Below are 27,009 nucleotides of genomic sequence, written 5' to 3'. Positions count from 1 at the left end.
TAGTAAAGAACCGTGGAAGCTGAACTGTACAAATACTTGGGAAAGAGTATTTTTAGGTGTCGTAAGTAGAACAACTGTTGCACATTGCGAGACATGACAGAATGTAATATGACCGCCACTTCCAAGTAGACTAGACCAGATGTAAACGTAGAACAGCCACAATTTATGCGTAGATTACCTTACTGATGTTATTTCGCAAGTCACTTGATAATGGCAGTAAGCCGAAACTGGCGTGTCCCATAAGATATGTATATAAAAAAAAAGACGTATGTACTCGTGCGCGGAACAACGGGATAACCCAAAATGCAGCCTACATCCTTCTGAATCTGCTTAGTGTATTCATCTCTTGGTCTCCCTCTACAATTTTTATCCTCCACGCTGCCCTCCAGTACTAAATTGGTGATACCTTGATGCCTCAGAACATGTCCCCCCAACCGATCGCTTCTTCTATTCAAGTTGTGCCACAAATTCCTCTTCTCCCATATTCTGTTGAGTACCTCCTCATTAGTAACACGATCTACCCAACAAAAGTGTTTGGTAGCACCACATTTCGAATAAACTTCATTCTTGTCTATATTGTTGATCGTCCATGTTTCACTTCCGTACATGGCTACACTGTATACAAAGACTTTCAGAAAAGACTCCCTGACACTCACAACTATACTCGATTTTAACAAATTTCTCTTCTTCAGAAACGCTTTCCTTGCCAACCAGACTACATTTTATATCGTCTTCACTTCGACCGCCATCATTTATTTTGCTTCCAAAACAGCAAAACTCATCTATTACTTTAAGTGTACCAGTTACTTTTCCATGACGACAATGCACCAGCACACAACTCAGCAGTTGCGGTCGCAGAATTAATGGAAACAGGACTGCAAGTCGTTTCACGTCCGCCTCTATTCTCCAGACTTGGTTCCCTCTGACTAATGCTTGTTCCCCAATTTGAAGAAATGGCTCGCGGGGATGAAGATTTTATTCAAACGAGGAGGTGATTGCAGCAAGTAACGGCTATTTTGCAGACGGTGACAATTCCTATTATTCGGAAGCACTCCGTCTTCGGGCCACGAGTGGCCTACCGGGACCATCCGACCGCCGTGTCATCCTCACTGGAGGATGCGGGTAGGAGGGGCGTGGGGTCAGCACACCGCTCTCCCGGTTGTTACGATGGTTTCTTTGACCGGAGCCGCTACTATTCGGTCGAGTAGCTCCTCAGCTGGCATCACGAGGCTGAATCGTCCCAGAAAAATGGCAACAGCGCATGGCGGTTTGGGTGGTCACCCATCCAAGTGCCGACCACGGCCGACAGCGCTTAACTTCATCCGGAAGGGATCAACAAATTAGAACAGCGTTGAACAAAGTGTATATGTCTAAAAGGAGACTATGTCGAAAAATATAAAAAAGGTTTACCTGGAACACGTAAGTAGTTTTTATTTTTGCACGGACTTTTCAAAAGCCCCTCGTATCTGTGTTTGCCGCGCTGTTGCCGTCTACTGCGCGTGTGGGGCAGGTATATCGCGCGTGGATGGTGTAGTTGCAGATACGCACACTTGGGGCGCTGGTGTATAGACGTACGGTTCAGGCCAGGGATCCCGAAACTATTTTGGACAAGTGACCCCTTTTCCAAAATGAACTGTTACCTCAGACCCCTATGGCCAAATTACCCACTTTTATTCATAATTGTCCGCTGACTTAAAACAGCTGCTACAGAGTGTTGTCTTTCATTCTGACTTGGGTCAATAGAAGAAGACAGATTGAGAATTAGCAATGCTTTAAGTTAGCAGACTGTTATGAATAAGGGGGCCTATCTTTAGTTTTTTCCTATTGATACAAAATACCTAGGTACTGAGGTACCAATTGGGAAACTTTGCAATTGGTTAAGTGAGTAAAATTGACGTCATTTTCTCAACAAAATTTACCAAAATAAAAAGACACAATTCAGTAAAAGTTAAGTTAAATTTATAATGATTATTATAAATTAAGTACTTAAGGAATCTTAAGTAGGTAGGAAATTACATTTAAAAAACTATTAATTCGCATAGAGAAATGAACCTGGTGACTAGCACAACATAAACAATACAGTACCCAGCTATCTTGAAAGTTTTAAATAAGAACTTGTGTTAATTTAAAAGGGGTCGATTTTTAGACCTCGTCGACCCCCAAAATCGGTTTTCGTTTACGTCGACCCCTAGGAAACCGATATCGGCCCCAAGGGGGTGTAGGCGCATCGATTGACAGGGGGCTTCAGGTAGCTCGAGGCGTGCTGCGGCCACGCTACCGACTGCAGGCAAGCCGGCAGTTGCTCAGGGCGTTGCGTTCTGAGAACGCAGGCGGGGTGGAAGTGTGTTTTCTTTTGCCCGTTGCGGCTGCGGCGGCATTGTCCGTGGAGCAAGCCCGGAGCAGCAGCAGCAGCAGCAGCAACAACCTGTTCGCCGGCTGTTCCTCGAAAGGAGCGGCCTGTGCGCCGGAAGTCACACACACACACACACACACAGAGTGACAAGAGACGTCCGGACGCGACTCGCTGTCGGCAATGGAAGGATGACTTTCTTGCGACGGAGGGCAGGGGGGAGGGGGGTAATGATGGAGGGCGGGAGGGTGAGAGGGGAGAGGGGAAGGTAATTGTAGCAGCGCCAGCTGACAGAGGAGCGAGAGGACAATACCTGCGGCTGGGCCTTTGTTCCCCGGCGCAGCACGCCTCGCGCAGCCGTGCGTCGTCAGCCACCTGACTGCCCCATTGTCACCTGCCGCACCCCCATAACCACCCCCGCCATCTCCCCACGGCCACACACTGTGCGTTAGACAGTGTGAAAGACTGCAACACGTCTGAAGTTCTGCAAGAAAGTGCTACGAACTGCAGGTAGAAGGGAGGGCGGAGCAACGATGTCATCATCTCTGAGCTGATCAGCAATGGACGGAATCAGTCATCACAATCTGCAGTGCACTAAAGTCGCAAACAAGCTGCTACACCTGCGTAATGTGGTGTAGGGCTCAAGGGGTAATGCATCCCAGATACGCTCAATAATGTCTGGTGAGTTTTCCCAGAGCCTCTCTGTAGCAATACTGGACGTGTGGGGGGTGTCGCATTGTCGTGCTGGAATTGCCCAAGTCCGTCGGAACGCACAATGGACATGAATGGATGCAGGCGATCAGACAGGTTGCTTAGATACGTGTCACGTGTAAGTCGTATCTAGACGTATAAGGAGTCCTACATCACTCCAACTGCACACGATACACACCATTACCGAGCCTCCACCAGTTTGAACAGTCCCATGCTGACATGCAGGGACCATAGATTCGTCACGTTTGTCTCCATAGTACACGTACATCTGCTCGATACAATCTGAAACGAGTCTGGTGCGACCAGACAACATGTTTCCAGATATCAACAGTCGAACGTCGGTGTTGACTGCCCCAGGCGAGGCGCAAAGCTTTGTGTAGTGCAGTCATCGTGGGTACACGAGTGGACCATCAACTCCGAAAGCCCATGCCGATGGTGTTTCGTGGAATAGTTTCCACTTGTTGATGGCCGAGCATTGAAATCTGCAGCACTTTGCTGAAGGGCTGCACTTCCGCGACTTTTTGTCCTCCCGTTCTTGCAGGATCTTCTTCCGGCCGCAGCAATGTCGGACATTTGATGTGTTACCGGATTCCTGATACTCGCGGTACACTCGCGAAATGGTCGTACGGAAAAATCCCCAGTTCGTCGCTACCTCTCAGATGCTGTGTCTCATCGCTCGTGCGCCGACTATACCACCACGTTCAGACTCGCTTCAATCCTGATAACCAGCCATTGTAGCACCAGTAACCGATCTAAGGACTGCACCAGACACTTGTTGTCTTAAGCCCGGACCACACGCAACGATCTGTCTGCGCAGATGTCTGTACATGCAAAAGATCGCTGCAGATGTGGTGTGTTCACACGACACAAACCCCAATCTACTACTCGCCCGCCATCTGCCGGTGTAGAAGAGACATATCAGTGGCAAGCGACTACGCTCCCCGTAAACGTCAAAAATTTAATTCAGTTATTTTGAAATATAGAAATGGATGCAACTTGTGTTGCAAGAAACATTGAGACCAACCGCACGAAACAGAGAAAGCTGTCAAAATGGTGTAGACGGTGGCTCCTAAAGCAAAAGCAGTTCTCTCACGTAAATTTACTGCGAGAGTTGCAAATCGAACCTAACGACTGGCGAAATTATTTGCGGATGGATGTCGAAATTTATAATTATCTCTTGAAGCTTGTAACGCCTCATATTATGAGAAAACATACTTCTATAACAAGGGGAATACCTCTCCATGAACAGCTGGCGGTAACATTAAGATTCCTAGCATGAGGAAGCAGCTACAAGGATTTGGAATTTTCAACTGCAATATCGAAACAAGCGTTTAGTGAAATAATACCCAACACATGTGAAGCTATTTACGCTGTCCTGGAGAATGAGTTCTTTTTATAACAGCAGTTAATTTTGCTATTATGTTTGCACACAAATATATTCTTTTGATAAACGTATGTGAAATATATTGTTTCACATTACCTCGTGTTCCACTTCCTGGCACATTGGCACTCCAGTTTCATCTTCAATTGTACTTCTGCTTGGTCTCGGCGTTTCTTGATCACTAAGAAAGCCCAGCAGATCAAAATACCATAACGTTGGCTGGTATACTTGATGTACTCCTACACCAGATCTTCTAGATTTCTGAACTTTGGATCACTCTTTTCGGTAAACAGTTCGCAACGAATTTGTTTTTATTTTTTATTACTGTTTCTCTGTTTGCCGAGGCGTCAACTGCCCGCAATTTTTCAATCAGAGCGTTGTATGCTGCTGTGTTTTTGTCTTGATCACTATATTCTTTACTTTTAATCTCCCACAAACATGGGTGGTTTCTATGTATTTCAACGAATTCACTTAGAAACTCCCGAGAACACTGACGAGTACCAGCCATTTTACTGCCCTGTGCGCGCAAATACAAACACTAGACCGAGCAAACAGCTGTTTCGCGCCAGATTTGCGGCCATCTCCCGTCCACACGCTCCAGCTAGGCTGCGCGGATGTGGTTCGAACCCGCAGATTTGAGAGGTTTCCGTCAAACCACCAACTCCAACTTCCAGGTTTGCACACGCACCTCAGGTTGGTGCAAATCTTGTGTCCACACGCAACGATGTGTCTGCGCGGTGTGCACGGGCCTTTGTACGGGCGTTGCCCACCGCAGCGCCGTATTCTGCCTGTTTACGTATCTCTGTACTAGAATAAGCGTGCCTGTACCAGTTTCTTTGGCGCTGCACTCTATAATATAATATAATATGACTGCTCCAAAGTACCTGCAATAAGGTAATGTGAAGACATGCGCGGAAAAGCGGGCTAATCCTCAAATGTACAGACTTCGAGATAAGTGTTGCCATCTGTCGCTGGCCACGTGAACTACCTGAACTGACATCCGTCTCACCCATAAATATCACTTCGGACTGAGATCGATGTCAGTTCTGATAGTTCACGTGGCCAGCGACAGATGGCAACACTTATCTCAATGTCTGTACATTTTCGGTTATCCCGTTGTTCCGCGCACGTGTACATAAGGTTTTTTTCTTCTTTACGTTGTACGGGACACGCCTGTTTCGGCTTACTGCCATTATCAAGTGACTTGCGAAATAACATCAGTAAGGTAATCTACGCATAAATTGTGGCTGTTCTACGTTTACATATGCTCTAGTCTAGTTGGAAGTTGGGGTCATATTACATTCTCTGATGTCTCGCTATGTGTAATAGTTCTTCTATTACGAGACGTAAAAATACTCTGTCAAGTATTTGTACAGTTCAGCTTTCACGGTTCTTTACTATGACGCTATATGTTTACAAAGTATATACAGCTAACCAGAGATGACGTTCTCTATCGTTCTTACTTTGCTTTAAATTTTATATATGGTCCGTGTAAGTTTCGTTTGCCATTTGATTGTCTTTTCGTATTCTATTATGCCGATAAAGTTTGTTTAGACTGTATCTATGTTTAAAACCAATGCAATCACTTGAAAAGTCCGTCCAAAAATAAAAACTACTTACGTGTTTGTCTTCATCCATTTTTATTTTTCGGTATTGTCTCCTTTTTGGAGACGCTGTTCTAATTTTTTGACCCCTTCCGAATAATAGGAATTGTCCAAGTCTGCAAAATAGTTGCTGTAATCATCCCCTCGTTTCAATAAAATGTTTGTCCCGCCACCCATTTCTTCAAATTGGGGAACAAACAGTAGTCCGAAGGAGAATAGGGGGGATGTGAAAAGACTTGGAATCCTGTTTCCATTAATTTTGCGACCACAGCTGCTGAGGTGTGTGCTGGTGCATTGTCGTGATGGAAAAGGGCTTCTTTCCGGTCCAATCGCAGTTCGGGTTTCAAACGGTCCAATAACCATAAATAATTTGCACCTGCAGTAGTTTTACCCTTTCTCCAAATAGTCGTTGAGGATTATGCCTTCCGAATTCCAAAAGACTGTCGCCATAACCTTTCAGGCCGATGGTCTGGTCTTCGCCTTTTTTGTTGCAGATTCTCCCTTGGTATACCATTGTTCACATTGTTGTTTGCTCTCAGGAGTGTAGTAATGTATCCATGTTTCATCCACAGTGGCAAAAAGACGCTTAAAGTCATGCGGATTCTTCCTGGACAGCTGCAAACCATCCTTGCAACACTTCACACGATTCCGTTTTTGGTCAAGCGTGAGCAATGGCGGAACCCATCTTGCGGATAGCTTTCTCGTCTCCAAATGTTTATGCAAAATATTATGTAGCCGTTCATTAGAGATTGCGACAGCACTAGCAATCTGACGCACCTTAACTCTTCTGCCATCCATCGCCACATCATGGATTTTATCGATGATTTCTGGAGTCGTAACCTCAACAGGGCGTCCAGAAAGTCCAGCATCACTTGTGACCCAATGGCCACCCCGAAAATTTTGAAACCGCTTATAAACTGTTCCAATCGAAGGTGCAGAGTCACCGCAATGTTTATCAAGCTTCTCTTTAGTCTCCTGAGGCGTTTTGCCTTTCATAAAGCAATGTTTGATCACTACACGAAATTTTTTTCGTCCATTTTTTTTTTTTGACTGTCTCTCGATTTCCTTGATTCACACGGACGCCAAACACAAAGTAACTAGACCAATATGGCTGAAATGTGGTGTGCGTTCTTTCCAAAGATGCTATTAACTAAAGATGGACTAGATACGCGCCGGTGGCGCCGTCTCTCGGACTTTTCAAACGCCCGGCCTACAACTGTCTGATTTCGTTGTACCACGCGAAGAATAGGGGGGTCTGTGTACCATATTGGAACTTCATTCGTACAAATTATTTGTGTCAGCTCAAGGTTCCTATTTAATAAGAAATTGTTTTTGTCGTTATTTATTAAGTAACTGTTGCTCTATTATGTAGGTTACTACTGCTCTGAATTACAGATTCAACAGTTAGTCCTATATTACGACACTCGGTTACACAGGTATATCTATTCCTACAGTATTTTACACAAGGAGTACCCACTTGTTTTTAGAGCTATTGCCATGGCAGTGGCGGTAAGTCTTCGCATTGGGGCAGAACGACGCTGAAAACGAAAAGCCTGAGTTTGTTGTGAGTTCGACCCCGGCTGAAAAGAAGGCAGCGAAGGGAGGGGATTGTATTCAGTGCTTATGAAACAACTGAGGCTCGAAGATCCGCAAGAATTTCGAAGCTTGGTGAGGACCTACGTGGTCTATTTCGAGAAGCTGCGCTCTCCGGTAGAAGGTGGAAGTAACAAGTGCGGCTTGGTCATTAGGGAGGCTTTCTCGAAAGGCAGAATTGAATCGTATGCTCATACGTTCTGTGATCACACCAACCGAGATAACGAATAAAATACTGGTAAGAGCCGTGTTGTGTTGCAGGCTGGTTATAACATTTCGTTTCCTAGCTACTTTCTCCCCAATCACTGCAAGTGTCTCTTTTCTGGCACGCTGAAATTAACGAGAGATGCAGTCTAATCAAACATGAACTTTTGTAAGTAAGGCACAGCATATAAATCGAACATCACCATCTGGTGTTATATGCATATCACTCACAAAGAAACGATTGCCGACGTACCTTGTTATGTATGATACAGTGGGTCATGCATAAACCTTTCCTCTCTGTATACCTGAATTAATACTCGCCATTTCCTTTCCAGAATACGAAGCAATCAATAGGAAAAAATGCTTTCACAAACACCTAGTATAGAAGAGTCTACCGGCAAAAAACAAAAATCTTTCTTCATTTATGAAACCTGATTACTGATAAAAAAAATGCGGAAAAATCCCCAATACGAAAATGAGAAATTAACTACTAGCCACCGAACAATTAACAAATAACAAGGTGAAAGCACTGCGGCACCCCCTTCTGCGCATGCGCGAGCTATCGCTGTCTATTGCGCATGCGCGGATTGGCGGCAGTTCAGAGCTGCTCTCTATTCTGGCGCGCGGATAATGTGTCTGCTAACTTTCGTAATTTCGCCTTTTCTTCCACTAGATGGCTGTCGCGTCAGACAAGTACCTTTCGCGGCGGATCGTCGTGTAGTACCCACTTCACGCTTCGTGGCGGAAGGGTACCTCTGACAATACAGTCTTTTTAGCGTTCAGTACCTCAGTTTTGTAAAACCGGAACCCTTACAAGATCATTTTGTTGTCCGTCCGTTCGGCTGTTAAAAATTGTTTTCGTCAGGAATAGGTAGACTGTCATATATTGACGACATAATCAAAATTTAGATCTTTGGAGGACTTCAAATAAGGCAGATGGGATAGACAACATTCAATCAGAACTTCTAAAATGCTTTGGGCAAGTGGCAACAAAATGATTGTTCACGTTGTTCTGTAGAATGTTTGCATCTGCCGACTTTCTGGAAAAATTTTATTACCACGCAATTCCGAAGACTGCAAGAGCTGACCAGCGCGTTAACAGCTCATGCATCCGAGTTGCTAACAAGAATAGCATACAGGAGAATGGAAAAGGAAATTGAGGATCTGTTAGATGAAAGGGAAGGGCACCAGAGAGAGAATTCTGACGTTACGGTTGATGGTGGAAGCAAGACTAAAGAGAAACTACGATTCGTTCATAGGATGTGTCGACCTGGAAAAAGCGTTCGACAATGTAACATGGTACAAGAGCCAAGAGGGGAATAATAAGTGGGGCAACAGAACGAAGTCCTGAGATTGAAAAGGGTGCGAGACAGGGATGTAGCCTTTCGCCCCTACTGTTCAGCCATCGGAGAAGCAACGATGGAAATAAAAGAAAGGTTTAGGAGTGGAATTAAGATTGAAGGTGAAAGGCTATCAGCGATACGATTAGCTCATGACATTGCTATCGTCAGTGAGACTGAAGAAAAATGACATGATCTGCTATGTGGAATGAACGGTCTAATGAGCAGGGAATATGGATTGAGAGTAAGTTGGAGGAGAACGAAAGTAATGAGGAGTAGCAGAAATGAGAACAGCGAGAAACTTAACATTAGGATTGATGGTCACAAAGTAGAAGAAATTAAGGAATTTTGCTACCTAGGCAGCAAAATAACCCACGGAGCAAGGAGGACATCAAAAGCAGACTGGCAACGGCAAAAACGGCATTCCTAGACAAGAGGAGTCTACTAGAATCAAACATAGGCGTCATTTTGAGGAAGAAATTCTGAGAATTTGTGTCTGGAGTACAGCATTGTATGGTAGTGAAAGACAGACTGGGGGGAAACCGGAACAGATGTGGTGCTATAGACGAATGTTGAAAATTAGGTGGAGTGATAAGGTAAGGAATGAGGTGGTTCTGAGCAGAATCGAAGAGGAAAGGAATATGTGGAAAACACTGATAAGGAGAAGTGACAGGATGATAAGACATTTGTAAAGACAAGAGGGAATGACTTCCATGTTACTGTAGGGGGATGTAGAGCGTAAAAAACTGTAGAGGAAGACAGAGATTGGAATAAATCGAGCAAATAATTGATGATGTAGGTTGCAAGTGCTAATTTGAGATGAAGAGTTTAGCGAAAGAGAGGAATTTGTGATGGGCCGCATCGAATTACCCTGAAAAATTACGACAAAAAAGAGAGAGTAGTACATCTTTACACACAAAGCTATTTGGAACTATGGAGGGCACTCTAAGATAGGAAATCAGACACACAATGAGAGCAGGCAAAAGTGGTAGCGTGCGTTTAAGTTTTTGTTGTTGTTGTTGTGGTCTTCAGTCCTGAGACTGGTTTGACGCAGCTGTCCATGCTACTCTATCCTGTGCAAGTTTCTTCATCAGCATTCTTCTGTAGCACCACATTTCGAAAGCTTCTGTTCTCTTCTTCTCCAAACTAGTTATTGTCCATGTTTCACTTCCATACATGGCTACACTCCATATAAATACTTTCAGACGCTTAAATATATACTCGATGTTAACAAATTTCTCTTCTTCAGAAACGCTTTCCCTGCCATTGCCAGTCTACATTTTATATCCTCTCTATTTCATCATCAGTTATTTTGCTCCTCAAATAGCAGAACTCATCTTCTACTTTATGCGTATCATTTCCTAATTCCCTCAGCATCACCTGATTTAATTCGACTACATTCCATTATCTTCGTGTTATCAGAGATACGTAGTAGGGCTAGAACTGTGCAAATTGCAGACACTCTGGTCATCTGTCCCAGGGGAGAAGTTTCACTTCAGAGAATGAACTGGCAACCCCATCCACCGCCTAAACGCTGCCGTGATGCGTCAGTGTGTAAGATGGCCACCAGACGGAACATCTTAGCAGAGGCAAGAAGCTCGATACTTGCTCCTGAGACCTGCAATGTCAATGGGTTTAGGTCAGAGTACTGCTACGGTAGTCCCCGCCCACACAAGGACAGGGGGCGGAGCCAGATGACGTAAAACGCTGCGGTTGGTGGCCGTAACAGCAGTGGCAGCAACGTTTGGCTTTCAGCTGAACGCTATCGATACCAAACTTGGAGTCTGTCAATGTAACATCCGGAAGCATCCCTACCTACCGAGTAGGAGTCGGCGAGGGAATCTGAATGTGGTTGGCCAGGGCTGGGTCTGTTCGACTGATTCAGTCCGAGGCAGTCATCGGAAGGCCCAGTGGTACCGACCGACCGCCGTGTCATCCTCGGCCGCTAGGAGTACATCGAAAAAGTTCAAAGAAGGGCAGCTCGTTTTAATCATCGCGAAATGTGGGAGAGTCACAGAAATGACACTGGATTTTGGATGGAGGTCATTAAAACAAAGGCGTTTTTCGTTGCGACGGAATCTTCTCACGAAATTCCGATCACGAAGATAACGTTAAGGGAAACCAGAGCTCGTACGGGAAGATACAGTGTGCGTTCTTTCTGCGCTCTACATGAGATTGGAATAAGAGCGAATTGTGAATTTGGTTCAGTGAACCCTCTGTCAGTCACTTAAATGTGATTTGCAGAGTATGTATGTACCAGGTGATCAAAAAGTCAGTATAAATTTGAAAACTGAACAAGTCACGGAATAATGTAGATAGAGAGGTACAAATTAACACACATGCTTGGAATGACATGGGGTTTTATTAGAGCCAAAAATATACAAACGCTCAAAAAATGTCCGACAGGTGGCGCTTCATCTGATCAGAATAGCAATAATTAGCATAACAAAGTAAGACAAGGCAAAGACGATGTTCTTTACAGGAAATGCTCAGTATGTCCACCATCATTCCTCAAAAACAGCTGTAGTCAAGGAATAATGTTGTGAACAGCACTGTGAAGCGTGTCCGGAGTTACGGTGAGGCATTGGCGTCGGATGTTGTCCTTCAGCATCCCTAGAGATGTCGGCCGATCACGATACACTTGCGGCTTCAGGTAACCCCAAAGCCATTTGTTCTAATAAAACCCCATGTCATTGCAAGCATGTGTCAATTTTTAGCGCTCTATCTACATTATTCCGTGGTTTATTAAGTTATCAAATTTATACTGACTTTTTGATCACCCGGTAGATCTAAATACGAATGTGGAGGGTCATGCTGTCACCACGCCACACCCCACGGCCGCATGTCAGTTTCCGAGACCGCAGCCGCAACTCCTCAATCCAGCCACTCCTCAGTTTGCCTCACGAGGGCTGAGTGCACCCCGCTTGACAACAGCGCTCGGCACACCGGATGGTCACCCATCCAATTCCTAGCCCAGCCCGACAGCGCTTAACTTCGCTGATGTGACGGCAACAAGCTATCTTTACTCCTTTATAAATGTTCGTTGTGTTTGTATGTACCCTATATATTTTCGCTAGCAAATAAATGCCTGTACTTTGACATGTTAATTCACTTCTCACCACTCCACAATGGGAAATTGATAGAGAGATCGCGTTATGAAATTTGCTTTGGCAATTGGGAAAAATTTATCATAGCTAGTTAGTTAATTCTGATACTGTACTCACAATTTTTTATCACGGATGGTAAATCGTAGACGCAGTTCCACTGTTCGGTACTGGGCTGAGACTGACGTGACATAACGCACAGTGTGAAATAACCGTGACGGGAGGGGCAGTGTGAAGACATCCTGATGTATCGGTGCCGTGACGTGACGTAACGTAACGTAACTGACGTGACCGTGAAGCGCCCTTACGTTACGTTACGTGGACGTGACGTGACGTGACGAACACTGTGAATAGGCCGTGATGTGACTGCAAGTGTGATCCGGCCCTTCACCTGGCAGCGCCCGTCGACGCCGCTGCGATCCAGCTCGGGGAACCCCCTCTCTGCCGGCGGCCGCCATTGGTCCGCTGTTCCCCCCCCCCCCCCCCCCCCCCGGTGACCTCTGACCTCTCCAGCAGCGGCAGCCGCCGTCCGTCTTGCCGGGGTCAGGGGCGCCTACCCCCACCCCTAACCAGCCCTTACTTCAATTTCTCACCGGCTGCCCCACCCTACCTCCACCTGCACACAGGGCCCCGATAAATCTGCGACACAGATTCCCGGCTAATGGGAGCTGATTCCGGTGTTTCTTCCGGCGCTGTGAAAAGCCGCCCCGTGGGTGATGTGCGGTCAGAGAAATACGTTTCGTGTGGCTGGTCCAGAGGGAATCAATTTCAGCTGTCCCCTGATCCACACGTCAGCACTTTCCCATAGCAGTCATAGCTGCAGATTAAAGTACCTGCCAGGGGCAAACCTTCAAGAATCCAACCCGCATGTAGAAAACAGCCGATTACTTCACAAGTTTCAAGGTGGTTTCAAATTCTGTTACAAAATGGTTGAAAATCCCTAGCTGCCGTCATTATCAAACAACACATGAATCAATATTACATCACTGGTCATTAAAATTGCTACGCCACGAAGGTGACGTGCTACAGACACGAAATTTAACCGACAGGAAGAAGATACTGTGATACGCAAATGATTAGCTTTTCAGAGCATTCAGACAAGGTTGGCGCCGGTGGCGACACCTACAACGTGCTGACACGAGGAAAGTTTCCAACCTATTTCTCATTCACAAATATGCCTCGTGAAAGGAGGAGAAATGCGTACCATCACGTTTCCAACTTTGATAAAGGTCGGATTGTACCCTATCGCGATTGCGGTTTATCGCATAGCGACATTGCTGCTCGCGTCGTTCAAGACCCAGTGACTGTTAGCAGAATATGAATCGGTGGGTTCAGGAGGGTAATACGGAACCCCTTGGTGGATCCCAACGGCCTCGAATCACTAGCAGTCGAGATGACAGGCATCTTATCCCCACGGCTGTAACGGATCGTGCAGCCACGTCTCGATCCCTGAGTCAACAGATGGGGACGTTTGCAATACGACAACCATCTGCACGAACAGTTCGACGACGTTTGCAGCAGCACGGACCCACAGCTCGGAGACCGTGGCTGCGGTTATCCTTGACGCTGCATCACAGACAGGAGCGCCTGCGGTGGTGTACTCGACGACGAACCTGGGTGCACGAATGGCAAAACGTCATTTTTTCGGATGAATCCAGGTTCTGTTTACAGCATCGTGATGGTCGCATCTGTGTTTTTCCCACATCGCGGTGAACGCACATTGGAAGCATGTATTTGTCATGGCCATACTGGCTTATCTCTCGGCGTGATGGTATGGGGTGCCATTGGTTACACGTCGCGATCACCTCTTTTTCGGATTGAAGGCACTTAGAACAGTGGACATTACATTTCAGATGTGTTATATATTTGTCCAATCAATACCCGTTTATCATATGCATTTCTTGTTAGTGTAGCAATTTTAATGGCCCGTAGTGTATTTATATTATAAAAGCAAATGTAGAATGTGGGTGTCGCTAAAAGTGAAAAACGAATCCTGCTGTGTTACATGGTGTGGTAGCTATCTATCCCCCCTTGCATGAGGAACGTTCCCGTTTTTGTCTGAAGGACGTGCTTTTGAAGACTGCAGAGCTGGGAACTTTCGCCCTTTGGAAATTTCTAGAACATTCCAGAGTATTCTGGAGCGTTCCAGAACAGTGAAGAACATTTGGGATCATTCCAGGCTGGTATACTCTGATATGCGCTCTGTTTTTAGCGATAACTAGTTTGTGATGCATCTCAATTTTTATGACGTCATTTCCCGTGAACTGTATGTCGTACACTGATATACAGGGTCATTCAGGAAGATATGCAAATATTTTTAGTATCTTATTCTGCAAGTAAAACTAAAGAAAAAGGTTCGTTCTAACATAGGTCCGCAAATGTTTAGTTACGGAGTTACGGCTGATCAAAGATTTTCCTGAAATACGTCTTCATCTTGATGCAGCTCTCCATGCTACTCTATCCTGTGCAAGCTTCTTTATCTCCCAGTGCCTACTGCAGCCTACATCCTTCTGCATCTGCTCAGTGTATTCATCTCTCGGTCTCCCTCTACGATTTTTACCCTCCACGCTGCCCTCCTGTACTAAATTGGTGATCCCTAGATGCCTCAGAACGTATCCCACATATCGATGATACCTTCTTTTATGCAAGTTGAGCCACAGACTTATGTTTTCTCCAACTCGTTTCAGCACTCCCCCGTTATCCTGATACACTTCTCAGCATACTCTTGTAACTCTCCCGTTCTCTTCTTCTCTGAACTGTTTCTCGTTCAAGTTTGACTTCCTTACAAGGCTGCACTCCCGACAGATACCAGCTTGCTAATAATCACAGTTATTTTCGACGCTAGCGAATTTCTCACTTGCAGAAACTTTTCTTGGTGTGGCGACTCCACATTTAACATCCCCTCCCCCCTCAGGCAACACAAGTTATTCTGTCGCCCACATGTAAATAATACACTTTTAAAGCAGCTTACTTGACAGGTGGAACGGGAGCCGCTCACGTGGTGTGCACATGCTTCTGTTGCCACAACACGACGCCGGTTACCTCGCACCTTGCGGTAGGTCACGGGGTCGAGAATTCCGGCTGGTGCGGTAATTCTGCAGCCCGGCCACGCCAGGCTAAACGGCCCATTCGATAAATTGACCGCGCGCCCTCCAAAGCCCGGCTCTGGCAACTTTGCTCGCCGACTGGATTCAGACTCCAAAATATCCGTGCCCTGGCCCCGGTACCGGCCCTGCTTTCCGCCTTCGCCACTTCTCAGGTTTACTATTTACCTGCTCCCTGGTCCAAGGCCCCTCGCAGTATTCAGGCCGGGTGCATTTCGCGATTTGTTTCTGCAACTACCTACCATCCATCGTCTCAGTGATCCGGTCTTTGGCTATTGAAGATTTAACCAGCAAAGTATTCGGAGTGAATCACCTAAAACTTGCTCCGGACATATTGCGGAACTGGAAAGTGCTGTTAATGAGCGGTTTTCGCGCAACGATTTGGTACTCAGACACTGGTACTGTTAGCCAACAAACACATGGTAAGTGTTACAGCAAAGTCTATTTTTTTAGGAAATACATACTCTTCACACTACTCGCCATTAAAATTGCTACACCAAGAAGAAATACAGATGATAAACGGATAGCCGGCGACGTGGCCGAGCAGTTCTAGGCGCTACGGTCTCGAACCGCGCGACCGCTACGGTCGCAGGTTCGAATCCTGCCTCGGACATGGATGTGTGTGATGTCCTTAGGTTACTTAGGTTTAGGTAGTTCTAAGTTCTAGGGCACTGATGACCTCAGGAGTTAAGTCCCATAGTGGTCAGAGGTATTTGAACCAATTCGTCAACGGATATTCATTGGACAAATATATTCTAATAGAACTGACAAGTGATTACATTTCCACGCAATTTGGGTGGATCCTGAGAAATCACTACCCAGAACAACCACCTCAGGCCGTAATAACGGCCTCGATGCGCCTGGGCATTGAGTCAAACAGAGCTCGGATGGCGTGTACAGGTACAGCTGCCCGTGCAGCTTCAACACGATACCACAGTTCACCGAGAGTAGTGACTGGCGTATTGTGAGCCAGTTGCTCGGCCACCATTGACCAGAGGTTTTCATTTGGTGGGAGATCTGGAGAAAGTGCTGGCCAGGGCAGCAGTCGAACATTTTCTGTATCCAGGAACGCCCGTAGAAGGCCTGCAAGATGCGGTCGTGCATTATCCTGCTGAAATGTAGGGTTTCGCAGGGATCGAATGAAGGGCAGAGCCACGGGTCGTAACACATCTGAAATGTAACGTCCACTGTTCAAAGTGCCGTCAGTGCGAACAGGAGGTGACCGAGACGTGTAACCAATGGCACCCCATACCATCACGCCGGGTGATAGGCCAGTATGGCGATGGCGAATACACGCTTCCAATGTGCGTTCACCGCGATGTCGCCAAACACGGATGCGACCATCGTGATGCTGTAAACAGAACCTGGATTCATCCGAAAAAATTGCGAGGAAACATGGTAATTATCAGTCTTCTCGTACGTTGTTGGCTCGTTGCTGTGGACTTCCGGAACCTGTATGAGGCGAGTTCCACAGATAGTCTTCTGATCACGCCTCAGTCAACATACGCCGTAATGTTAAAAAAAAAATGTTCGAAAGTTCTGTTTTCAATTAATGATGTAGGTATTTTGATATTCAGACTAAATTGTCCCTGCTGAACAGTCCAGAGACTGGTTTGATGCAGCTCTCCATGCTACTCTATCCTGTGCAAGCTTCATCATCTCTCAGTACCTACTGCAACCTACATCCTTCTGAATCTGCTTAGTGTATTCATCTCTCGGTCTCCCGCTACGATTTTTACCCTCCACGCTGCCCTCCAATACTAAATTGGTGATCCCTCAATGCCTCAGAACATGTCCTACCAACCGATCCCTCCTTCTGGTCAAGTTGTGCCACAAACTCCTCTTCTCCCCAATTCTATTCAATACCTCCTCATTAGTTATGTGATCTACCCATCTAATCTTCAGCATTCTTCTGTAGCACCACATTTCGAAAGCTTCGATTCTCTTCTTGTCCAAACTAGTTATCGTCGACGTTTCACTTCCATACATGGCTACACTCCATACAAATACTTTCAGAAACGACTTGCTGACACATCTATACTCGATGTTAACAAACTTCTCTTGTTAAGAAACGCTCTCCTTGCCGTTGCCAGTCTACATTTTATATCCTCTCTGCTTCGACCATCATCAGTTATTTTGCCCCCCAAATAGCAAAACTCCTTTACTACTTTAAGCCTCTCATTTCCTAATCTGATTCCCTCAGCATCACCCGACTTGATTCGACTACATTCCATTATCCTTTCAAGACGCTGTCCATTCCGTTCAACTGCTTTTCCAAGTCCTTTGCTGTCTCTGACAGAATTACGATACCATCGACGAACCTCAAAGTTTTTATTTCTTCTCCATGGATTTTAATACCTACTCCGAATTTTTCTTGGTTAACTATCATTAATTAAATCACTTAATAATGTAGTCCACGCTTGATATTTGCCTTGGAAGTAACAGTTTATTGTTCCTTGGCCACTGAATGCTTTATACCTTTCGCACCGCACGCACACGCAGTTGGTTGGTAAAGTCAGTTCTATTGAAATTAAATTTCTCGACAATTACAACTTGACTCTTCAGCGTACTTGCATTATCTTCGTGAAGTCGTGTAATTGTGTCCTACTAGAGACTAATCAGGTGGATTCCTTTGATATACTATCCACTCTTCTTTTAGTTCAACTATTCGAAAGTCCAGTCCAAAATTCACTAGTTTCGTCAATAAAGTTCAATTAACCCGTTATGCACGGTTAAACGCGTCTATCAGTTCCTGTCTCTGCTTAGGAAATCAGTTTCCGAAGTTCCGTGAATCACGTCACGCAAGAAACACTTCTGAACCCAAAACAATCTCGTCGCGTTCGGTACTCTCAATTGTTCTCGCAAGTCTTCACAGGACGAGAGCCAGCAAGCGACTTCTTCTGCGAAAGAGTATCGTAGGCTCATTGAATTTCTTCGTTGCGCTTACAACTCCCTTCCACATACAAGTTATCTCTGGCTAACATCACCTTCGACTTAGCTTTCAAGATATTAATTGAGATTATCATTTGCGTATTTGTGCGTTAATTAAATCTGAGGTTTCTTCCTCCTCTTTCCATAACGAAAACTCTCAGTGATGTATAATGTTGTTGTTGTCAAAACTTCTTGGCGTTAGCTTATCGACAAAGATGTTGTATTTGCCGTGATAAATCTTCCCTACTTCTTATTACGATTTTCTGTCTTAATTGACTTTAAGCGCGTTGTTGGGGCCTTATATTATAGTTGAATTCTTTTATCTCGGCGGTTCGCGCATGGCCGCCCAGACGCGGGAGATTGCTGCGTTGCCAGATGCACGCGCCAAGAGAAGCAGCGCTATAGTATAGTATAGTATAGTTCGCAGACTTGTGTTTAGGGGGGAGCGCGCAGTTTATGAAGTGAAGCCGCCACGGCCGCATTAACCCTTTCGCTGCTACAGAGACGTGCTGCCCGCTTTTTGTCATCACTGCACTGCTCGCCTGTGCTGACACACGGTGTTCCGACTGCTTTGACATACTTATTATTCGATTTCACAAAAACTATTTGGCCCAAAAATTTGATTTTTTACACATTTTCTTGACTGATAGCTTCGCCCTATAAATGAGTTAATTTTGTTTCGATGTTGTTGTGTAGCATTAAATGTAGTAAACTATTGCACGAAAATTTGAAGAGTTTGCAGAGGTGAAAGTCCGTAGCGTATACTTTCCGTATGGTCGATTCTCGTTGCCACAATGTTGAGAATGAAATGTGGACAAGATAACTAAATTTCAAATAAAATTTCCTGTATAACAGTATCTCATTTAAGTACCAGATAGGGGTCGTATGTCATATTGAGAAATATTCCGTCTTTCGCGACTGTAATAAAAATTTTATTTATACCAGAGTCATTTCGCTTTTTTCTAAAAAGTTCTGATTGAAACTAAGTTGGCGAAGTAGACAAAACTGAATTGTGGACTAATAAATCGTAGAAACTAAAATATATTGTCAGTGAGACGCAGCGCGCAAACAATTTGTGTTTGTCACAACGGACAGCAAATACTTGCCAAAACATAGATCAGCCGACGAAAACATTGAATACGATGATGTTGGCAAAGCAGCGAAGCAAAGGATTGCGTCAGACAATCAAGTAGCTCGGCAAGGAACGAGCCGAAATTCTGCTCTAAATAATACTTTTAATAGTGTCGCAGAAGAATATATCTCAATATGGATAGTAAAAGAGCGACTGCGGAAGAGAAGATAAACAAACAAAACAGATAACATGAATATTGTATGTTTGCCTTTTCATTGTTTTTTAATTGCTGTGAAAAGAAATATTGGAGGACAAAATTAGAAAAAACCGAAAACTTATTATTATAATGAAGAGACAAAGCTCTAGAAATTTCAAAAGATTACATTCAAACGAATAAAATTCATGAAGTAAGAACAAACCTCGATATTGTTTTTAAATAAAGAAAATATTAAGCACCAAGCGAGGTTTGAACCCAGAACCTTTCATATAGCAGCCAGACACCTTTACCATTACACTAACGCAGCTCGTCATTCAGTTGATTTCCTGGAGAACTCGAAAACTATCACGCAAAATACCGACAAACACTGTTAGTATGATTATGAATTACCCACGTTTCGTCGAGGTACAATAGGAAATAAACAATTACCGCTGTTCTTTGTTGCGAAAAAGTGGTTCGTGAGATTGATACAAACATCTTTCCTTGCTTCCCCTGAATTAGTAGGCTTATTGCTAGTTTGGTTTAATTAATTATTAGAATGTGAAGGAATTGTTATAAAGAATGCTTTTTCCAAACTTTCTATAAAAGAAAGTCTGCTATCAAGACATTGCTTTTGTTCAGTAACTTTATTTATGACTGAACGTTTCTAAAACTGAAGACACTCGTTCATGCTCAGCACTGCAGTAGAGCTCTGCCAACGTCGTTCTCTGTTCATTGGCTGATTGTGTTTTGTGACGTCAGATGCGCAGAACGAACCTAAACTCGGCCTCCGTCGTAAATCACGCGCACTTTAGTCACTTAGTGTGTGTCAGTCCAAACAGTAGTAAGTCTGTCGACGATGGGGTTTACCACTGCATAAAAGGCCAAGATGCTAATGGTGTATGGAGAGTGTAGGAAGGACGCAGTTCGTTCTCGTACGGTGTATGGGCCAACATACCCCAGTCGATGTAAACAATCTCGGTAATTATTTATCAATTTCTTCATCCAGTTACACGAAGTTGGTGTTGTAACAGCTTAACAGAAGGGAACAAGCGATTACAGAAGAGGGTGCAAACCAGTGTTGTTGCTGCTCCTGTTGCAGTTCATCCGCCCGTTAGTTTCCGTTGGTGGCCGAGCGGTTCTAGGCACTTCAGTCTGGAACTGGGCGACTGCAACGGTCGCAGGTTCGAATCCTGCCTCGGGCTTGGATGTGTGTGCTGTCCTTAGGTTAGTGAGGTTCAAGTAGTCCTGAGTTCTAGGGGACTGATGACCTCAGCAATTAAGTCCCGTAGTGCTCAAAGCCATTTGAGCCTTCTTTGTTAGTTCCCTCGCAATTGCTCGCGGAAGTGACATGAGACAGGCAAGTGTGTAGCGCTTTCTCCATCGACTGGGGTTCCATACTTGTCACAGCTCCCTCCATCAAGAGCTGCATGGAAGCGATATTGAGAATCGTGTTAATTTGTGCACATGGGCATTGAGACAGGGTCCTCCAGATGTGTCATGCACCTTCTGTAGTGATCTTTGTGTCTTCTTTGCCGCTGTATCAGGGCAATTAAGGGAGAGGAGCCTGTTTGGTGGCCGGAATCCTCTTTCTATAACACAATTGCACACGTGTATTAGCAGTATTCCTTAGGAACGAGAACGGAGCTGCTTACACTATGTGATCAAAAGTATCCGGACACTTAGCCGAAAGTGACTTACAAGTTCGTGGCGGCCTCCATCGGTAATGTTGGAATTGAGTATGGTGTTGGTCAACCGTTAGGCTTGATGGCAGCTTGCACTCTCGCAGGTATACAATCCGTCAGGTGCTGGAAGGTTTCTCGGTGGAGTGGCAGCCCATTCTTCACACAGTGCTGCACTGAGGAGAGGCATCGATGTCGGTCGCTCAGGCCTGGTACGAAATCCGCGTTCCAAAATGTCCCACAGGTGTTCTGTAGGATTCAGGTCAGGACTCTGTGCAGGCCAGTCCATTACAGGGATGTTGTTGTCTTGTAACCACTGTGCCACAGGCCGTGCATTATGAACAGCTGCTCGATCGTGTTGAAAGGTGTAAACGCCATTCCCGAATTCAACAGTGGGAAGCAAGAAGGTGCTTGAAATATTAATGTAGACCTCTGCTGTGATAGTGCTACGCAAAACAACAAGGGGTGCAAGACCCCTCCATGTAAAACACGACCACACCGCAACAGCACCGCCTGCCAATTTTACTGCCGGCACTACACACGCTGGCAGATGACGTTCACCGTCCATTCGCCATACCCACACCCTGCCATCGGATCGCCACATTGTGTACCGTGATTCGTCACTCCACACAACGTTTCTCCACTGTTCAACCGTCCAATGTTTACGCTCCTTACACCATGCGAAGTTTCGTTTGTCATTTACCGGCGAGATGTGTGGATTATGAGCAGCTGCTCCAACATGAAATCCAAGTTTTCTCACCTCTCACCTAACTGTCACAGTACTTGCAGTGGATCCTGATGCAGTTTGGAGTTCCTGTGTGACGGTCTGGATAGATGTCTGCCTGTTACACATTACGACCCTCCTCAACTGTCGGCGGTCTCTGACAGTCAACAGACGAGGTCGGCCTGTACGCTTTTGTGCTGTACGTGTCCCTTCACGTTTCCACTTCACTATCACATCGGAAACAGTGGGCCTAGGGATGTCTAGGAGTGTGGAAATCTCGCGTACAGACGTATGACACAAGTGACACCCAGTCACCTGACCACTTTCAAAGTCCGCGAGTTCCACGAAGCGCTCCTTTCTGCTCTCTCACAGTGTCTAATGACTGCTGAGGTCGCTGATGTGGAGTACCTGGCAGCAGGTGGCAGCACAATGCACCTTACATGAAATACTTACGTTTTTGCGTGTGTCCGGAAACTTGTGATCGACAGAAAGTGCAAAACTGCTGAGCAGGAATGGCTTCAGGACAAGTGTAAGAATTCAGAACACTAGGGAAAAGACAAGCGCCGTGTACAGGAAGATTGAAGAGACCTTTGGGGAACAAAAAAAGAGAAGCAGCTGTTTGAACATCGAGAGCTGAGAGCGAGAAGTAGTTCTAAGCAAATAAAGGAAAGCAGAAAGGTTGAAGGAGTATACAGAAGACCTACACAAGGGTGAGGGGCAGTATCATGGAAATAGAAGAGGACTTGGATGAGAAGGGTTACCTGCTACTGCGCGAAGAATTTGAGGTCAGTCCGAAAGACGAAACAAGGCCCCAGGAGTAGACAACATTCCGTTGGAAGTACTGATAGCCTTGTGAGAGCCAGCCATATGACAAAACTCTACCATCCGGTGTGCAATGTGTGTGAGACAGACGAAATACCCACTTACTTAAAGAAGAATGTAGTAATCTCAATTCCAAGAAAAGCAACTTCTGACAGCTGTGGAAATTACCGAACTATCAGTTTAATAAGTCCGCTTGCAAAATACTAACACGAATTCCTTACACGAAAGTGGAAAAACTGATTGAAGCCGACCTCGGGAAAGATGAGTTTGGAGTTAGGAGAAATGTAGGAAGGCGCGACGTCGTACTGGACGTATAACTTATCATGGGAGAGAGGTTAAGGAAAGGCAAACATAACTTTATAGCATTTGTAGACTTGGAGAAAGCATTTGGTGGTGTTGACTTGAGCACTCTCTTTTGCAGTTGTGAAAATTGCACGGATAAATACAGGAAGCGAAAGGCTATTTACAAATAGTAGACAAACGATATGTCAGGAGCACGAAAGACCAGCTGCGGCTGAGAGAGGGGTGTGAGACAGGGTTGTAGCCTATCCCCGATGTTACCGGATCTGCTCATTGAGCAAGCAGTGAAGGAAACAAAAGAATTTGGAACAGGAATTAAAATTCGAGGTGAAGAAATAGAAACTTTGTGTTTTGCCATGGACACAGTAATTCTGTCGGAGACAGCAAACGATCAAGAAGAGCAATTTCAAGAGGATGTAAGCCCAATATCAACAAAAGCAAAAAAAGGATAATGGAATGTAGTCGAATTAAGTCGGGTGATGCTGAGGGAATTAGATGAGGAAATGAGACACTTAAAGTAGTAAAGGAGTTTTGCTATTTGAGGAGCAAAATAACTGATGATGGTCGAAGTAGAGGGGATATAAAATGTTGAATGGCAATGGCAAGGAAAGCGTTTCTGAAGAAGAGAAATTTGTTAACATTGAGTATAGACTGAAATGTCAGGAAGTCGTTTCTGAAAGTATTTGTATGGGGTGTAGCCATGTATGGAAGTGAAACGTCGACGATAACTAGTTTGGACAAGAAGAGAATAGAAGCTTTTGTAATGTGGTGCTACAGAAGAATGCTGAAGATTAGATGGGTAGATCAAATAACTAATGAGGAAGTATTGAATAGGATTGGGGAGAAGAGAAGTTTGTGGCACAACTTGACCTGAAGAAGGGATCGGTTGGTAGGACACCTTCTGAGGCATTCAAGCGATCATCAGTTTAGTACTGCAGGGATGTGTGAAGGATAAAAATCGTAGAGGGAGACGAAGAGATGAATACACTAAGCAGATTCAGAAGGATGTAGGTTGCAGTAGGTAGTGGGAGATGAAGAAGCTTGTACAGGATACAGTAGCATGGCGAGCTGCATAAAACCAGTCTCTGGACTGAAGACCACCACAACAAATATATTTTGCGGAGGAAAGAAAATTTTCCTTTATGGTTTAACTCTGTTTGGTGATTCTTCAATTATTTTAGGTGCACGTTTTATACAAATATACTTACCTATCTTGAATACGTATTTTCAGTATTTGGCTTCTTGTTATCGACTAAAATAAATAATTCTGAAATATTCACTGTTGTAATAAATAACTAACAATTCAATAAGTACCATGCAAAACAAAGATAGTAATATTCAGTTATACAGTGCAGGATAATTAACCGTTTTCCTTGATTTCTAGTGGTCACAAGGTGCTGCGCATCGCTACATCCACTTGTTGATGTTTTTACAGTGATGCGCAACAGGTGGGCGCACTTGTGTATGACGGAAAGACTGAACATTTACAAATGTGTACACGAGGTTTCAATTCAGGAAAAATGTTTGTACTGCAGCTAATACAGACTAAATATTGATGTGCTTAATTGTTGCCAATGTGTCTGAAAGGGTTAAAAGTTTGATTTATAAAGTGCAGCAAAATTAAATTCCAATGTGGGGTTACAAGCATAGAATTGCCTGAGATTTTACGAAACTGCTGAAATTCCCTAAGGTTTTGTTGTTTATTTTCTGGGGAAAGTGGAGTTCTGTGAGGATTGCAGGTTTTCCAGGAGCATCGGCAACCTGATGCTCTGTCGAGTGGAACATTTTGACTCCAAAGGTTTGCGACGCCCCCGTAGGGAAGGGAAGACCCGGGAGGCGAAAGCCGGCGACAGATCGGATAGTTCGTAAGGGCCCTCTGCGGGCGTTGTTTGGCGCCTGGCTGGCCCTTAAGGGCCGGCAAGGGCCCTCGGGGTGCGGGGCGTGCCCTATCTGCCCTGCCGCCCTCCGCGCCGCCGCGACCTGCCCTTCGCGGTCGCCCTTTGAGCAGGGCGCGGCTGGTCTGGAACGAACAGGCAGGGAATACTACAGAGAGGCAAACTCAACAACGCTCGGCCGTGTTTTATGTTGTTAAAAAAATGGCAGATAAACTGCGAAAAGAGTACACAACTGCTACCTTCCAGCAATTACGCTGAACAATGTATCTGATCGTATACAATCTAAAAGACAGGTTCCCAACCTGTCTCTGACCATTACCTCTGAGTGTAATAGGGTACTACCTATTATGCCCCCGTCCCCCTTCCTCCCAACTCCCACCACCGCCCCTACATTTCTAGCGCCACCAACTAGTCGTTGTCGTTGTTGTTGTTGTTGTTGTTGTTGTTGTTGTTGTCTTCAGTCCTGAGACTGGTTTGATTCAGCTCTCCATGCTGCTCTATCCTGTGCAAGCTTCTTCATCTCCCAGTACCTACTGCAACCTACATCCTTCTGAATCTGCTTAGTGTATCCATCTCTTGGTCTCCCTCTACGATTTTTACCCTCCACGCTGCCCTCCAATGCTAAATTGGTGGTCCCTTGATGTCTCAGAACATGTCCTACCAACCGATCCCTTCTTCTAGTCAAGTTGTGCCACAAACTTCTCCCTAATCCTATTCAGTACCTCCTCATTGTTTATGTGATCTACCCATCTAATCTCCAGCATTCTTCTGTAGGACCACATTTCAAAAGCTTCTATTCTTTTCTTGTCCAAACTATTTATCGTCCATGTTTCACTTCCATACATGGCTACACTTAAATCTATACTCAATGTTAACAAATTTCTCTTCTCCAGAAACGCTTTCCTTGCCATTGCCAGTCTACATTTTATATCTTCTCAACTTCGACCATCATCAGTTATTTTGCTCCCCAAATAGCAAAACTCCTTTACTACTTTAAGTGTCTCATCTCCTAATCTAATTCCCTCAGCATCACCCGACTTAATTCGGCTACATTCCATTATCCTCGTTTTGCTTTTGTTGATGTTCATCTTATATCCTGCTTTCAAGACACTGTACATTCCCTTCATCTGCTCTTCCAAGTCCTTTGCTGTCTCTGACAGAATTACAATGTCATCGGCGAACCTCTGAATTTTCATTTCTTCTCCATGGATTTTAATACCTACTCCGAATTTTTCTTTTGTTTCCTTTACTGCATGCTCAATATACAGATTGAATAACATCGGGGAGAGGCTACAACCCTGTCTCACTCCCTTCCCAACCACTGCTTCACTTTCATGTCCCTCGACTCTTATAGCTGCCATCTTTTTTTTCATCAGTCTACTGACTGGTTTGATGCGGCCCGCCACGAATTCCTTCCCTGTGCTAATCTCTTCATCTAAGAGTAGCACTTGCAACCTACGTCCTCAATTATTTGCTTGACGTATTCCAATCTCTGTCTTCTTCTACAGTTTTTGCCCTCTACAGCTCCCTCTAGTACCATGGAAGTCATTCCCTCATGTCTTAGGAGACGTCCTATCATCCTGTCCCTTCTCCTTATCAGTGTTTTCCACATATTCCTTCCTCTCCGATTCTGCGTAGAATCTCCTCATTCCCTACCTTATCAGTCCACCAAATTTTCAACATTCGTCTATAGCACCACATCTCAAATGCTTAGATTCTCTTCTGTTCCGGTTTTCCCATAGTCCATGTTTCACTACCATACAATGCTGTATTCCAGACGTATATCCTCAGACATTTCTTCCTCAAATTAAGGCCGGTGTTTGATATTAGTAGACTTCTCTTGGCCAGAAATGCCTTTTTTGCCATAGCGAGTCTGCTTTTGATGTCCTCCTTGCTCCGTCCGTCATTGGTTATTTTACTGCCTAGGTAGCAGAATTCCTTAACTTCATTGACTTCGTGACCATCAATCCTGATGTTAAGTTTCTCACTGTTCTCA

General features: G+C 44.9%; 1 protein-coding gene across 1 annotated transcript in view; it reads left to right on the top strand.

Annotated features, from left to right (window-relative positions):
* Positions 1 to 27,009, top strand: part of LOC126295074 (uncharacterized) — a 163,867-nt gene that overhangs the window by 63,711 nt on the left and 73,147 nt on the right. Inside the window, exon 2 of the mRNA XM_049987319.1 lies at positions 15,266 to 15,342. Coding sequence (XP_049843276.1) covers positions 15,266 to 15,342 — 77 coding nt within the window. The remainder of the gene's footprint in view (positions 1 to 15,265; positions 15,343 to 27,009) is intronic.

The sequence above is a fragment of the Schistocerca gregaria genome, chromosome 11, assembly GCF_023897955.1.
Source record: "Schistocerca gregaria isolate iqSchGreg1 chromosome 11, iqSchGreg1.2, whole genome shotgun sequence".
Lineage (NCBI taxonomy): Eukaryota > Metazoa > Arthropoda > Insecta > Orthoptera > Acrididae > Schistocerca > Schistocerca gregaria.
The sequence above is the reverse complement of the archived record's forward strand: the minus strand, read 5'-3'. Positions and strand labels throughout refer to the sequence as shown.